At 46.3% G+C, this 15,562-nt stretch overlaps 1 protein-coding gene across 1 annotated transcript in view; it reads right to left on the minus strand.

The window, feature by feature from the left end:
- Positions 1–11,296, minus strand: part of notch3 (notch receptor 3) — a 31,743-nt gene extending 20,447 nt beyond the window's left edge. The window contains exons 1-2 of the mRNA XM_084678381.1: positions 10,975–11,296; positions 9,693–9,765 (exon numbers count right to left, since the gene is read on the minus strand). Coding sequence (XP_084534507.1) covers positions 9,693–9,765; positions 10,975–11,035 — 134 coding nt within the window. The 5' untranslated portion in view covers positions 11,036–11,296. The remainder of the gene's footprint in view (positions 1–9,692; positions 9,766–10,974) is intronic.
- Positions 11,297–15,562: the final 4,266 nt, after the last annotated feature.

The raw sequence follows: 15,562 nt of genomic DNA on the forward strand, positions 1-15,562 counted from the left end.
CCCTTCTTCTTCAGAACAACAAGACAAAGGCGAGACGGGGGAAGCCACAAGGCTCAGCACTGAGACAGGGCCCACCCACAAAAATGCGAAAACGACACACACTCGCAGACCACTTTCAAAGACAGAAGAGAAACTCCGGGGAAATGTTCTCGACGCATGCGAAATACCTATATTTCTTCCACCATCGCCCTTGTCGATAAGAGACCTAAGACATTCGGGCGTCTGGGACCATGAGACATTCACAGCGACACAGAAGAAGAGTCACTTCCATGTTCCCACAGGTCTGCCTGATGTGGCTGCATCCACGGGGGTCACCGGTTTGGCTGGGAGTACGTGCTCTACGTAGTAAAAGAGCTAGAACAGCCATGTTGAGGGGACTAGATTAGTTGCCACGGCTACTCCACCACGTTCCAAAGCCCCTCCAGCGAGCCTCCAGCGCGGGCCCGTCTTCCCCTGCCAACCCCTCCCCACATGCTGAGAGGTCAAATGTCAGAGGTCCCCCCCCCCCCCCCCGTCTGATTGTGATGATAATGTCAGTCAGCCATGGAGAGAGGGCGGGTCGGGAGGGGGAGAGAGAGGGGGAGCGTCTGTTGAAGGGGGGAATGTCTTTAGAGAGTGGGGGCAGTGGTGGCTTGGTGGGGGTGTGTGGGTGGGGGTCTGGTGGAGGTGGTTTGGTGCATGTGTGTGTGTGGGTGGGTGAGGGGGGTGGCTGAAGGGGGGGTCTGGTCCAGAGAGAATGTCATGTCATATTTCCTGTAATCCCTCGTCTCCTGCTCTGAAAACACTCACACTCTCCCTGAATCCCAGATCCCTGTTGCCTTGGAAACCTCACAGACGAACGAGCAAGCCTGACACCCCACCAATCACCCCCTACCCATGTCCCCTTGGCTATTTGTCATGGCTTGGCTGGGTTTATTTAGAAGCAAATTAACTATGTCTGGAATCTAGGGTGTCACCGAAAAAAAAAAAAGAGAAGAAAAAAAGGAAGATATTTAACAGAGTTGCAGCACAAAGAAGGGTTTGGAGGGACCGAAGAGAGAACTTCTTGAAGGGCTGGAAGTACAACACAGTCTGACAGTCCGACTCTTCTGAGGCCATTCTGTGCCATGGACATTTAAATTGTGAAGAAAGCCACAGAACAGCCGTCTTTATGGCCCGGTCTGCTCCAAAGACCTTCACAGCCCTTCATGGACTGGAAAAAACTTACAGAAACTTCTAGGAAGTTCTGAATGTGAAACTGTAGTGAGTGTGTGTTTGTCTGACAATTTGTGTGGGAATGAATGAGCCCACTGCAGTCACACTCTAATCTATGTGACCTCAGGTCTGTGTTTAAATGCTGAGTAAAAAGTACAGGGCGACAAAAGACAACTGTGGAGAACCTGATTATGTGTGGATATGTATGAGATTTGAGAGTTCAAAGAGTATTTATATCAAAAGTAGGACTAAACTGTCAGAATGAATAGGGTGTGTGTTTGGGTGCGTGTGTTTGTGTGTGTGTGTGTGTGTGTGTGTAGGTTAGCTAGCTGAGAAGCAGGAGCAGGAGGGAATGCTGGAGTGATTATTTGTCCTCCTTTAAAAACACACAGCCAAGTCCAACAGCCAAAACACACATTCTTTTGTCTGGGCCTTGGCCACCGGCTAAATCCTACTCCCATAACAGTGAAGCTCGAGTGCTATCAGAGCAGCCTAATGAAGGGCGCTACTTTGCCCTGCACCTGAGAGCAGAGGCCTTATCAGGAAGCAGGAGTCGAAGACTTTACAGCCAAGTCGAGCTCGCCACTGTTGTGAAACCGTCTGCCGGGGGAGGGGGGGGGGAGGAGAACCTTGGACTGGGAAGGACCAGGCCTGTGGTGAAAACGGAGAGCAGGTGCAGGTGGTTGCGCAATCCTCAAGACAGATTTACGCGGAGCACCCCCCCCCCGCCCCACCCCCACCCGACTCCTGACCCCAGAGGAAGAGCGAGCGCGAGGGGGGCGGCCGGGAAGTCTGCGAGCACGGGCCTGGGGAAGGCCCCTAATCTCCTCGCGTCACAACACCTCAGAGGGCTCGCGCCAGCTGCGGCGCCCGCGCATCTGTCCACATCTGTCAGCAGAAGTCCGGCTGTCTGGCACTCGCCCGCCCTCCCGGATGATTTTTTGTTGGGGACGCTCCAACAATGGAGCTGTTCTGGCCCCTGGGAGACGGGCAGAAACAGCCAAACACTCTCCCACAGATGGGGTTCGTACTTTCACGAAAGCCTACATGCTGTTTTCGGTTACCCGTAAACACACCGCCAGGACGACGCGTCAACGACAAAAGGCATCGCTGCAACGAAAGCAAAAGCACCCTGGTTGTATGCTCCCTCATGCAGTAACCACTCCAGCACACAGTCAAACACAAGCAAAAAAACGTACAACCCGTCGTAGCTGTTGATGAGGGTGACAGCTTAACCCAGCAGAGTGTAGAAGGGGTCCACTGCTGAAGTGCAGAACAAAGTAAAAACACAGACAATAGACACGGCTACTTCAAATGTTTCATATATCACAACTTTACAAAAAGGGGAATCCCTCACAGAACCCACATCTGCCAAGATTTATACTGAAGTGTCACACTGTCGTGATCTCTCCCTCGAGAGGGTGTTGTTCCCAAGATAAAGGTTCGGTGAGTTATGTAGGTGAATCCTGTCACCTTCGTTCTGCCTGTGTAACCCAATGCTAGTTTTCCGGCCTGAGGGTCATTGTGGCAGGTAACCTAAGCCCGTCCTCTCCAACACAATACCCCCGAATCACCTCTGGGTCGGAGGGCGGCTCACCTGTGGCCAGCAGGCAGTAATCTCTTGACACGGTTCAATACACACAGTCACGGCCTACAAAGCAACAAGTATGGATGAATGCTCCTTCTCCCCACTTATGGGGATCCAGTTCCCCAGCCTCTGCTAGCCCTACCCTAACTCTACACAAAACAAATGAACAACAACAAGAAGAACCGTCTGCCCATCCCAGCCGAGAACAAGGATTTCAGTCGCCGACTTCTTTTTGTTGTTGTTGATTGGTTGGTTTACCGAGTTGCTTTGAAGGAATTTATGAAGGTATGGGAATTGGAACTCCCAACAAAAGTCTCTGTGAGGCAGAGTGGTAGACCAAGCTTCAGCCCCCATTCCCCAAACCCCCACAACCAGGAACCAGCTCCATTCCTTTGTGAGACTCCATACTGACACCACACTGCCAACAAGAGTCCCCCTTCCCCCAACAGTCCCTCTCCTCTGCTCTCTTCTTTCTCAGAAAGGAGCCAGATTGGGGGGTAGGGGAGCGTTTTGTGGTCCAAATAAAAGAGCTAAAGTAGTCAGAACCCCATTGTGTGAGGGGGGGGGGGGGGTTGGAGGGAGGGAGGGGGGCAGTGACCCAAACAGCCAGGCTTTCAGGCCTGAGCTTACACGGACCAACAGGCCTCGGCTGTAGCCTGGCAACAGTAACCCATGGTTGGGAGAGGGTGTGGGGGGGGTTTTGGGAGTCCAGGTTCCGTGAGGACAGTTTGAGAACTTCTGAGAAGTGTTCCACTGCAGACAAAGGTAACACCGAGCACAGTTTGTCGGCAAATCAATCCGACGGACTCTGATCACATCTAAAAAGGATATGTGTGTGAGTTATTCGCCGTTTAAAGACCAAGGTTTAATTGAACAATGGTGCTTGAACAGACAATGGAGGTATTGAAATCACCAGAGGGAGCTTTCTGGTGCACCCCCATGGCATGAATATTAACCATGTGAACATTAAGACAATTAACCTTGTCTTAAAGAAAAGCAAATATGAATATGACCAGCAAGTCTGCCTGGAACAGAGGCCCCCATCCTTCACAAAAGCACACATTAGTAAGTGAGTTTCAATCTCTTGCTCTGCCAAATGTCCTGACATTTCCTCCGCCAGGAAATTACATAGGTGTGGTCTTGTAGAGATCTGAGCATTTGGAAAGCAGTCGTAATCCTTTACACGAGTGGACTCACCACGACACTACATAAATACAATTTATAACACGAAATAAATCTCAAGCTAGTCATGCTGGCATTACGCTAGTCATTTATAGGCTAATGCTATTTAGTTATCTGTATGAGTCAACATAACAGTTGACAGGCTTTGGAGAGAAAACTCCAAGAGATTTTTGGAATAGCAAAGCATCAGCCATAACCTCATTGTATGTATCGTAGGGTTGAGGTCTTCCAAAGCATTCTTGAATGTTCAACCACAGAACCCCACCCCACCACCCGAACTGAACCAGACATCTGGAGATCTTTGGAAATACTGGAAAAAAGCCCCATTCTAGCATAAAATATCACAGTCCTCGAGTTTCCCAATACCTTACATTGTCCTGACCTAAATCGTTGGACAATCGCACAGTTGATGAGAGGTTGCAGTATACTCCTTCCAATAGTGAGTCATGTGTTTCACAGTGAACACGTATTGCATAATGAGAAGAAGGCCATCCGGGAATGTCCAAAACCACAAACATAGTTCAACACTGTATGGTCTAACTAGGGATAAGATTGCACCCTTGTTAAAAGTCTTTCCCTCTTATACCTCGGCTACTTGGTAAAGTTTAAGCTGCACATTTCAACAGTTGTAAACCCCTTTCACAAAAGATTGACCGTGAGATCAGAGTCCTTGGGAGATAAACCACAGTGTGTTTGCGATAACAAACTAGGGGGAATGCTAGAAACAACTTAAGAATGTCCATTATCTCAACCACTGTCCCCAATAAACCACTCTCCAACTTGAGGATGAAGGGTGGAGATCCTCTCTTATCCTCTCCGACATCTTATAAACGCAGAAACTAACGACCGAAATGTGGGAATTCACTTTTATTTGTCTGTGATACGTCAAGTACCAACAGCGCGCCTTTAAAACGTCTCTCTGTGCCGGGGACGAGAACCATTATTCCTTTTGCGTAAAAGCCTCCTAGCAAAATAAACACGTTGGGGGGAGTGGAAGGGCAATCTTTTTTTTCTTCCTGTCACATTGCGAGAGAAGGGCCCATCCCTTCCTTTCGCTAGCCAGAGACGAAGGGAGGAACAGGATGAGTTTCAGCTGGGCAGGGGAGGCTGACCTGGGTTATTCCAATTACATGTCTCTTTAGAAGCCGTCTCCCAGCTGAAGAGAAACAATCAGAGGAGGAGACATCTGAGGAAGGCTTATCCCTCTCTAAGCATGTGGGCCATACATACACAGGCTACAGCACAGGGACTAATAAGACGCGACTCAACTCTTTTCCTCCCTTTGCAGTCGACACAATAATGGAAAGTCTGACCTTGATTATCTAGCCGTGTGTGTGTGTGTGTGCGTGCCACTCGGGCGTGGGGACATTGATGGTCAAATTCCGCGTTTGCTTTAAGGTTGACATAAAACGGGCCCCCCTTTCGACTTGGTGCGCCGTGAAAGGACGGTCGCGGACGTCACGGGCCTGTCGCCGACGAGTGTTGGATGCGCCGTGGTCAAAGAGACGAGAGAGAGAGGAGGAGCGCCCGTGGTGAGTAAGCTCCTCCGCGCTGCCGAGATAGACAGGATGTGCGTCGCAGCAGGGTCAGGAGCCACCGCTTCCTGTGATAGGGCCTGGGAACCTCAACTCCCCGTCTCAAGTCATGACCCAGGAGCAGTGGGGACCCCCACCCCCCCACCCCCCATGGTCAACCTCATTTGAAATAGCCCTCATCTTCTCCTCAAGACTTCCCATCCCCATGCCGCACAGGCCTGGTGCACAGGCTCCAGACATGACGGATGGCTCCATCTGCTTGTCAAACAAAACATGAGTGATCTGGGCTACACGTTGGCTCGCAAACTGCAGAGTAACTAATTGCAAATCAAACAAGCCATTCCAAACATCCCTTCCTAAATGAGACTCGGTCGACGGCATTGTTTGAGGCATTCCTCAGATGGCGGCGGGGGTGAATGGACTGGAGGTGAGGACAATGCTCTCAAAGCAACAGGGGGAAAGGAAGACTCTTACTAAGCATTCCTTTCTAATCCACCATGAAGACACCGGAAAAATATACCCAAGGTGCTCTAGGCTAAGCCAACAATATAAACTGTGTGTGTCTGTGTAAAGTCAGCCAGGGCATTTTCTTGGGAATTTGTGTGCAAATCTCCCCTTCAAGGGAAATTGGCCTTTTAAAGAACGATGTACTGGAACATTTTTCTCCATCCATCTTAAATGATATGAAAGAGGCTAGTGTATTTCATAGAACAACATGCACTTTCTATATGGAAAGTCTTTGCCGCTCCCCAAAGCTATCTGTCCTGAGGTTCGTCTTGAACAGGAAGTAGACCCGGTCACATATAGGAGGATATGCCAGAGACACAACACACACACTAACTGGAGTGGTTGTTCCCTATCAAACTCAAAACTGTCCCCATTCATCATGCTCTAAGAGCCTGGGAGCTTCCATGGGTCATTAAAACAAAACACTCATAATTTATAGGCTCACTCTTCTACGGAGGGTCAAGGCCAAGTCGTTAATAACGGCACAGAGAGCCACTGTATCGTTGCGGCTGCCACACACACTGAGAAGAGCGTCTCATTCGTCCATACGCATGGAGCGCGGAGTCTCGGGGTCAGAGCGTCATCTGTTGATCCACCACTGTGTGCTTTCGGGACGCAAACAGCGGATTGAGACAAAGGCGATCCGCTTGAGACGTGCGACGCGGCGCATGTGCAGGGAGAGACCCGCAGGCCGCTGGGCTCCTCTCGTCCACGGGCCCGTCTCTCCCAGCATGGGGGCAGGCCAGCCGCTCAATGGGAGCACCTGGCCCTCCGCCTACCCTTTGTTAGGATCTGACTTCACTGGATTACCATCACAACATCCACCAGCTGTCCCCTACGCAACCCCCTCCGTCCCCCCCAACCCCCACCCCCCCCCCTTCCCAATTCTTCCAGCTGGATCCTCTCTGAATGACACCCTCTCAATCTGCCTAATTATCGACCCTCCAGGCCCGCGACACTGCCCCTCGCTGGAGCGGCACATTCCACACACAGGGCGGAGCTGAGGGGCCTGGGGTTCCTCACCGGACTTCTTGACTGCTCACCTAGAGGGCTGCACTCCTGCTGACACTCTCAGCCCTTCAACTGTCAAGTGCACATGCCAGTCTTTTATGGTAGGAATCACAGTGACAGGAAGATAGGTTGGAAGTGGAACCAATATTAAGGGTTTTAACCAACTGGGATTTCATTCAGTTTAGAAAAGGGAGTGACCGAGTATCAGTCTATGACACAATTGGAAGCGTTACTGCCTGAAGCTAAAGGATAATGTCGTAATTCGATATTGTGAATCACAGTGGGGTGTTGATGAGTCAAAGCACAAGAACAGGTGCAGCTGCCACATCAAAGTTTAAACACAAACACTTTTCTACGAGTGAGACGTGATTATCTGCCAGCAGGCTTCTACAGAACTGCCCATCAAACGGTGCCACTCTTTAAGAGTGTTCAATCAGTGAAACCGTTTTACTGCTGTAATCTGGTATCAAGTACATATACCTGGTCTTTTCTCATTAATATCAGAGGATCCCAGGCAAGATGCAGGGGGAAAAGGAACAAAGTTGATGGTTCTGGCATGCTTAGGACACAGCTTGGTGTGAATTTCATTGTTTGCCAACAAGACAAAGGATATTTTGATATCTAGGACACTAACAATGACAATACAAAAAGCTATAAAAACATATTATTACTGTCACTTGAGAGCATACTCGCCGCGAGGTAAACTACTGGAAATCAAATCTTACTTGCCCAACTCAAACCAGGACCAAATGTGCACTCAACACGACATCACAAGGAAAATAAGGGTTGAATTCAATCTGGAACTAAATAAATGGCTCATGTGCCCTTCAATCTTCAAATCCCACCTGACCTCTTCATTTTCTACACCCCTTTGTTTATCAATATATTCTCTTATTTTCTCTCGACCTCACTCTCTCTCCCCCCATATCTGCCTCACTCTCCTGTGTCCTTTCTTTCCTCACCCTTTCCGCCCTGTCCTGCTGGTGCCCGGTTACACTCAGGTATCTGGGGGAAGAAAGGATCTTTTCTGCTGTTTGGGATCTCCAGTTTCTCTGTCAAGTCTCCGGGGAGCGAGCTTGGGTGGCTCTACAAGCCTCTGTCTGCCGCTGGCCCCGCTGTGCTCTGCTGCCCTGCAATAGTACTGTTACCACACCGTGTGCTATGACATTTGGTGTCCCCTTTCCATTGGAAGTCCCTCTTGTCGCACTTAAAGAAATGCCCCTTGCTGTCTTGGCACGGAACCGGGAGAATGATTACGCATGCACAGCCCTGCACGCCCTCGCAACCACACACACGCACACACAACGCAGGTGAACTGAAGAATGTAAATGACAAATGACAAGCACTAACTCAGAGACATGATCATCATACTGTAGCCTACAAGTTAATGAATACTGGTCCAAGGTCAAGGGTTTGACCTAGTCCAACCAACAACAAATTTGAGTAGAGACAGTCAAGAAAGTTTTGTTGAGAAATCTGGAACACTGAAAACACATTTACCCACTGGCTACCTAATGACTCATACCCTCCTTAACTCTAGGTAATAATTAAAACCTATAGGCTTTAGCAACATTTACTAAACAGGTGTCCATAAATTCATGTGCCGCTATTGTCAGTTATAGTTTACAGCAAATTACACTGTTAGACCAAAATGTGATAATAACAAAGAATACAGGACAAGACTAAATATGTAATGCTTCTGCTTAAATGTTTGTTGAAGAAACTGCACAGTAGGCTAACAAAGCCACTTAGCTCCAAATGTGACCCTTATGTAAAGGTGAGGGAGTGGTAGGTCAAAACTCATAAAGTTATAAAAAATACTGTAATGGGTTGACAGCTGACCTTAGAAAAAACACAAAACAAGAATACCTTTTTGTTTCATTGAATTCGAAACAGTTATGTTTTGGGGTGGTAAATCTCACAATTTGAAACACAAATAAATATTAGGCCTAAACGTAGGCTACACAAAAGCTCCCACCTCAAGAATGTCACTGCACGTAGTTTTACCAAAGAGATCGTTTCCCACGCTCCCATCAAGATGAAAAAAATATCCTGTAATTACCATTAACGACTGGATGCATTCAAACTTAAATTCGTATAGGCGGGAAAGATGGAAGGTTTTCGCACGTGATAGCCTAATATCCATGATATTTCCCCGCTTTCAATAGAAGCCTATAAAACCGTTGGAAGCTCTGGGTAATGATAAAACAATACATTGATTTATACTGGCAACCAGGAACACCTTAGTCTTGCTTCATAGAGTATATAACATCCTTTATGCTATCAAAGCTTCTCAACAGGTGCAAGTGACTACTGGAAGTTAAGTGCCTTCAAGTCCAGGCAGGAGGGGTGTATGCCGTCACTTTGCATTTATTTGTTTTTCAGCACACATATCTTGCCCAATTGATGAGTTATGTTATACATGACGTTGGAAAAAAATATTTGTCACGTGAAGTTTATCTGCCACTACAACGATAATGCGTTTGGAACTTGGCTGTATTCCAGACAATTAAGTTGCATGAGGCTGGGCCATGCATGGTATGCAACGACCCCCTCCATCGGTAATAAGTCGCTTTTTGTTTTCAGCATGCCCGGAACCGTCTGAGCAACGTTAGTCATGACCATTAGGGGATAGGATAACAATCTAAGTAAACCTAAAACAATGTTGAACTTACATGCATCGACCAGGTGAGTCCATGCAAGTCCCTCCATTTTCACACGGTCTGTTTTTATTTTCGCAGCGGAATCCTGTTGAAAGGGAGGAAAATAATTAGAGAACCTAAATTAGGCTACGACAGACCTCCAGTATTTAGTTGAGCGCACTGAAATGATTTAAAAGTAGTTAGTAAGCCTATTGGAACCATGACTGGACATAATTAAAGTAGACTAGGCAACAATTTCCACTTTTTAAACCATTTTCTGGACTTTTCACTAATGATACCAGCATTCTGTGGATATGTTTCTGTTTACTCTTTGGCTAGAACTAACGGGAACCTTATAAATATCTCTGGGCCCGTGATATTGGGCACAGCCACACACACTGGCTACTAGCCTGCCATCTTCACTTCCCCCACCCAACAAACAAAGTTCAATTGTTAAAAGTTTTTTGTTCAGATCAAGGAGGGGGATACGTTTTGTCTCATCACCCCCTTTCAATCACACAAACCACTATTCTCCCCGGGATGATATAAGGAATTACGGGGGGGAACAAAAACTCGTTCTCAAAATATTTTCAGTTATACATAAGCTATAGCCTATCATGTGTACAACTTGTAGAATGCAAAAAAAAAAAAAAAAACTAATGCCGTTAGTCTCACATACTTTTCATCCATAACCTACGCGCTAGAGTTGCTTGCTCGCGCCTCAGCGCAACGCAGAGCTTTACTTCAAGTTTCAATGATTTTCTCACGGTGGTCATCAACCCTCAAGAAGCAGCCATTCCTTATGCAGGCATACCAATACCGCACACACATGCATTCTTCTTTGTTTGTTATTTGGTGCAATCTGAAAAGAAAAACTGACCCACAATAGAATAGTATATAGTAGTTTGTCTCAATTACCAAAACAGGACTTAACTAGCTACTGACATATGGCACATGGGCTGCACTCTCAGTTGTAGAAACCCCCCTTTCGCATAGACTGTGATTGTTGTCGTTAACAAAGCATTTCAACGATGCAGGCAATGTTAACTTGAATCCCTGGATACAATGGTAGGCTAATCACAGACACTCTGATTTTGTACTTTGGAAGACACCAGTATTCCTGCTTTGATTTAATGTCACGCCTGGGAATGTAGGTGAATTATGAGTAACAAGTGATCATAGCATTCATTCGTGATCATAGCATGTAGAGATGCCGGTACGTGCTGGATATACTACAACGTTACAGTTAAGCTGTCCCAGCTGAACAGGCCGTTTTAATGACTTATAATGTGCAAGTGAATTAAGTTTGCCTTACCTTCACAATTATGAATAATGAATATAATTGAAAGGAATATCCAAGGAATATTCCCCCCCATTTCGGTGGAAATCCCAACGCTTCTATTAAAATATTAGCAGTTATACATCCTTTAGAAGTTCAAACAAACATAAAAGTTCCAAGAGTGCCAGGGAATCCTCATAAAATTGTTGATTTTGAAAACGTAGGTCCAATCCCTATTTCCCTCCGCAGCTCGGACACAGCTGCCGTACTTCTCGGTAAGCCTCCTGGAACTTTTGAAAAACTTTCCTCTCCTCAGCTTCAGGCCTGATCTGGGACCGAGCGGAGTGTTACTCCTCCCCCTTTTCCAACTCCTCTTGCGATTCTCTTGGGTTATTCCGCTCAAGTAGTCCACAAACCAACTGATCAATAGTTAGCGTTTTTAATGTTGGTATTCTACTCCAACCTTAAATGATCATATGGGACGTGCATGTAAAGCGTTGTGTGCACAATAGTGGTGTTTAACAAAACGAACTAGTCAAAATGTCAGTTCTCATTATCTAAAAAATCTAAGACTAGTTGACTAAATGTTAATATTATGTTTTTGTTGTCCTTTGATAAGTCCTCAGTTCCTGACTGCACAAACAACATCCATCGGAATGATTCTCATCTATCAAAAAAGTTTGTCGAGATAAACAGAAAGCAGAAATGTATAGCCTACATTTGACTATCCTCGCAATAACTACTCACAACAGACTACAAGTCTGTAGCAACAAAACACAAAGCATGCGCTTTAACAACAAGCCTCAAGTCATCAGGACAGGAGTGTGTCTGTGTGTTAATGTTTGTTTGTGTATTTACGCATGAGGTTTTGCTGATAAGAGAATGTATCTTGTTAATGTGATGGAAATGAGAGCAGACATCCCTGTCAACTCCACCCCCCCACCCCTCCTACCCCACCCGCCACCACCCCCACCCCGCCTTCCATGCAGGCCTTTGCTGTACTGGGCTACCCGGCCTGCTCCGTCAGCCTGCCTCTCTCCACAGCCCATGTTGGTGGACTCATTTTCTGCAGCCGGTATATAGTGCCTCGGTTGTTCTGAGGCACAGAGCGGAGCCAGTCGCTTACAGAGACAATGGCCGTGATTTGAATGATAAAAGGAGTCCGGCATTATGACACAGTTTCTCTCTGCAGGGGATGGAGGTGGAGGGGGGCTGCTCACTGACATTCAAGGACGTTGTCGTCCCCCCCCCCCCCCCCCCCTATTTCTGGTTCGGGCCTTGAATAAATGACAAGCCCAGATAGGGCTGTGAATGTAACAGGCTAGTTTAGAATGAAGTTTGTTACAGCTAGTGACGTCATCTATAGGGGTCATTCAAAAGAGCTTGTTGGGCCCTCCAGACACCTGCTTTATTTGGCACTGGCTGATAAAAGTTGTTTGCTGTAACGATTTCAGTCAATAGCTGGATTCAGCAGCCTAAACACAATGACGGGGTTAGAGAAGTCTTTGTACTTTGACACTCAAAATGAGTCTCGATACTGTGTTCCCTCGGATGCAGACTTTCAACCATATTTGTCTGTAAAGGTATTTGTGTGAGTGTGTCTGCAAATGTATGTGAAAAACAGATCGAGTCAGAGGCAGGGTTTACAAGTATGTGTAATAGGTATGTGTGTGTGTCTCACCTGGCTGCAGTTTTGTGGCCACAAAACCCTGGTAAAGCTACTCTATGTAGGTTCTGGCAGGCTCAATGTTTTGAATAGACTCCAGCAGGATTGCTTCCCAGAGATGGACTTCTCAGTGTGCCTAGAGATCGAGAATTGTCTCTGTGGCTGTATTCATAAGCAGCTAGGAATTCCAAGTCTGTAACCTCCTCATCCATCAGTTCCTCCTGATGACATTCACAGAGGAGGTGGGACATTACAGTCTCACAGCTGCAGGTAGCATCATCTATTGAAGCTCTCTTGGATGTCGCTTTGGATAAAAGCGTCTGCTAAATGAATATGTGTAATCCATTTCAAACTTCAACAGGAGTAGCACTCAGAGATGTAACTTTGGGACAGATGTTTGGGTTTGTGGAAGGACAGCGATTGGATTTGAGGTGTGTGTGTGTGTGTGCCTTTGTGCTGCAGAGTGTGTCACCCCTGTGCTTAGGACTACGAGAGTGGCTCAGTTCCACAGTTTCAAGCTCTAAGCTGTTTTGACAAGGCTTTGATGACAGGGATTTGACCAATCATGTTATGACAAGAAAAAGTTGTAATATAATTAGAAGTGTATTATATTCTACAGTATCATACTGTGGCTTAGCTAGACGTGGAGACTTGAAACCTTATAATTGTGAAGATGTTGATGGCATTTTTAACATAATCTAGTAGGTTGTTATAATTTGGTGGGTGCAGATATTTGGATGATTACTTTAACAGGCATTAAAATATCATCCAGAGACTGTGCATGCAGTTGAGCTATAGTCTTGTCCTGCAGTCATTCTTATAGAAGTGCAGTGCTTACAAAAAAAAAAAATACTTTATCACCATAGATGTTTGTAAAATGAGAAAAATGCTGGCTAGTTTTCATTTGAGCCTGGACAATTATTTTACATGAAACTGTAGGCCTATATCTACTGAAACTTAAGCCAGACATTGCATCAGTCACGTGTATATCCGGCTATTGACGAAATCCAGAATCCCCCACATTGTTGAACTTGTGTGTTGAGAGATTGCTTTAGCGAACAACAACCCCAGACGCCTTCTGTGTTAAAAACAAAACACAAACGTTGTGTGGTAAGGTTTAATGATACCCTGAAAAGGAGCCTAATCAGAACATTCCAGTTTGACTTCTTTTTCTCAGATCCCATTTGTGGAAGTGTCCATCCCAAGCCTTCAGCGCTTGAAATGAGACCTCTCCCTGATTGTTTGATGAGTGAAAGAGAACACCAGACTAGTTTCTGCATGAATGTGCACATTACGTAGTCTCTAGTCAGTTTTTCTTTCTTTCATAACTTGTTTGGTCTGTATTTAATGAATGAATTTCGAAGGCAGACATATAGAAAGAGACAGAGAGAGAGAGAGAGAGAGAGAGAGGGAGAGAGAGAGATGTTGTTGTTTGTATAGGATATCCAGGGTGTGAAAGAAGAAAGACTGGTGACAAAACTCTCGCCAGACTCAGGGGGACCCTAAAATCAGACAAACAAGACTGCGACAGCAACAAGGATTTATAGCCCTCCTCACTGATGAGCCAAGGGGGTGACAGTCTCTCATGTTCTCCTTTGAACATTTTCCTCTTTAAGTGACGGTGAGCAAGGCTTACCGGTATTGTGCGTACTTTACGGTGTATAATTGTGCACATAAATCTTATTACCGTCATGAACACTATGTAATAGGACCCACATATAACGTTGTTTTATTAAGGGATCGTACGACTGTTTATAGCTTTGTGATCATGTACTGTAGGTTCAGCTGTACCAGGTTCAACAATCTTAACCCGAGTTCTTCTGTTGTATTGTAATTCAACATTGTCGCACACAGCTTCGTTCGCCCCCTCAGTGTTGCATTAGAAAGATACGATCTGTTTACAGAGTGAAGAGGGAAAGCAGTGGGTTAACACAACTTGGGGGGGTGGGTGGGGGGGGGGTGGATGGGGGGACCACCCCGAGTAGAGCAAAGCTGCATCGACGTGCTATCTCTCTCTCCTCCTAACCTGGCCCCCTCGCACTCCAACCCCAGAAGTGTTGATACACTGCAGGGGTCACTAAGGCCAACATAACAAAGACACTGACGTTGTACGAATCACATCTAGGGCCAGGCATTCTAACAAGCTGGACCAAGTCTGACTATTCTGAGAATATGCTATCGTTCATTCTTTACAGTATGTGGACTTGGATAAAGTACCTATAAATAGGAGATGGTGTAGGAAGGCTCTTGAACCATATCAGATATTATTTTGCTACTATCAGACACAATTTTTCACTTAAAAGGTTGTGACCAGTAGTAGTCACATGCAGACATTCAGACTCAACCACCCGGGTCAGACGGTAGATGTGACCCTACTGGAGAGTGCTCTCCTGAAGAGAGTGTTAGCATGCCTGAGGGTTAGCATCCTCTGTGTGGACGTGATGACTTTACCACCCAGACCAGACTGATTTATGTGGGAAAAGCTCTGGGAGTGCCTGTGGAGAGTGTGGAGAGGATTAAAAGCCTCTTTTACAAAACCCGTCACGGCCAATCAGCAACTTAGACCCCCTACAGACAGACGTCACGGCCAATCAGCACACTGCATTTAGCTCTACTGTCTTTATTGCCTATCAGTGCTTTATGAAATCAGGATCTCTTTATCAAGAGAGCTTAAAGGATGAATTGATGTTCTTTCAACTGACTGTAGTAGTCCATGGAACTGTAAGATGATAACAGGACATTTTAAGATAACAAGACATCTTTCTGGATATTGTCTGTGTAGGGTGTGAGAAGGGGTGGGAGGGTGGCGTAGACACGTGCAAGCATGCACACAAACACACACACACATACACACACACACACACACACACACGTACACAGCCCTGTTCCCAGGATGATAAGACATCACTTGTATCTCGACTGGAAAGTCGAGATAATATCTCAGGACTGGAACAGATC

This window comes from Hypomesus nipponensis, chromosome 17 (genome assembly GCF_054491055.1).
Source record: "Hypomesus nipponensis isolate SF chromosome 17, ASM5449105v1, whole genome shotgun sequence".
NCBI classification, from domain to species: domain Eukaryota; kingdom Metazoa; phylum Chordata; class Actinopteri; order Osmeriformes; family Osmeridae; genus Hypomesus; species Hypomesus nipponensis.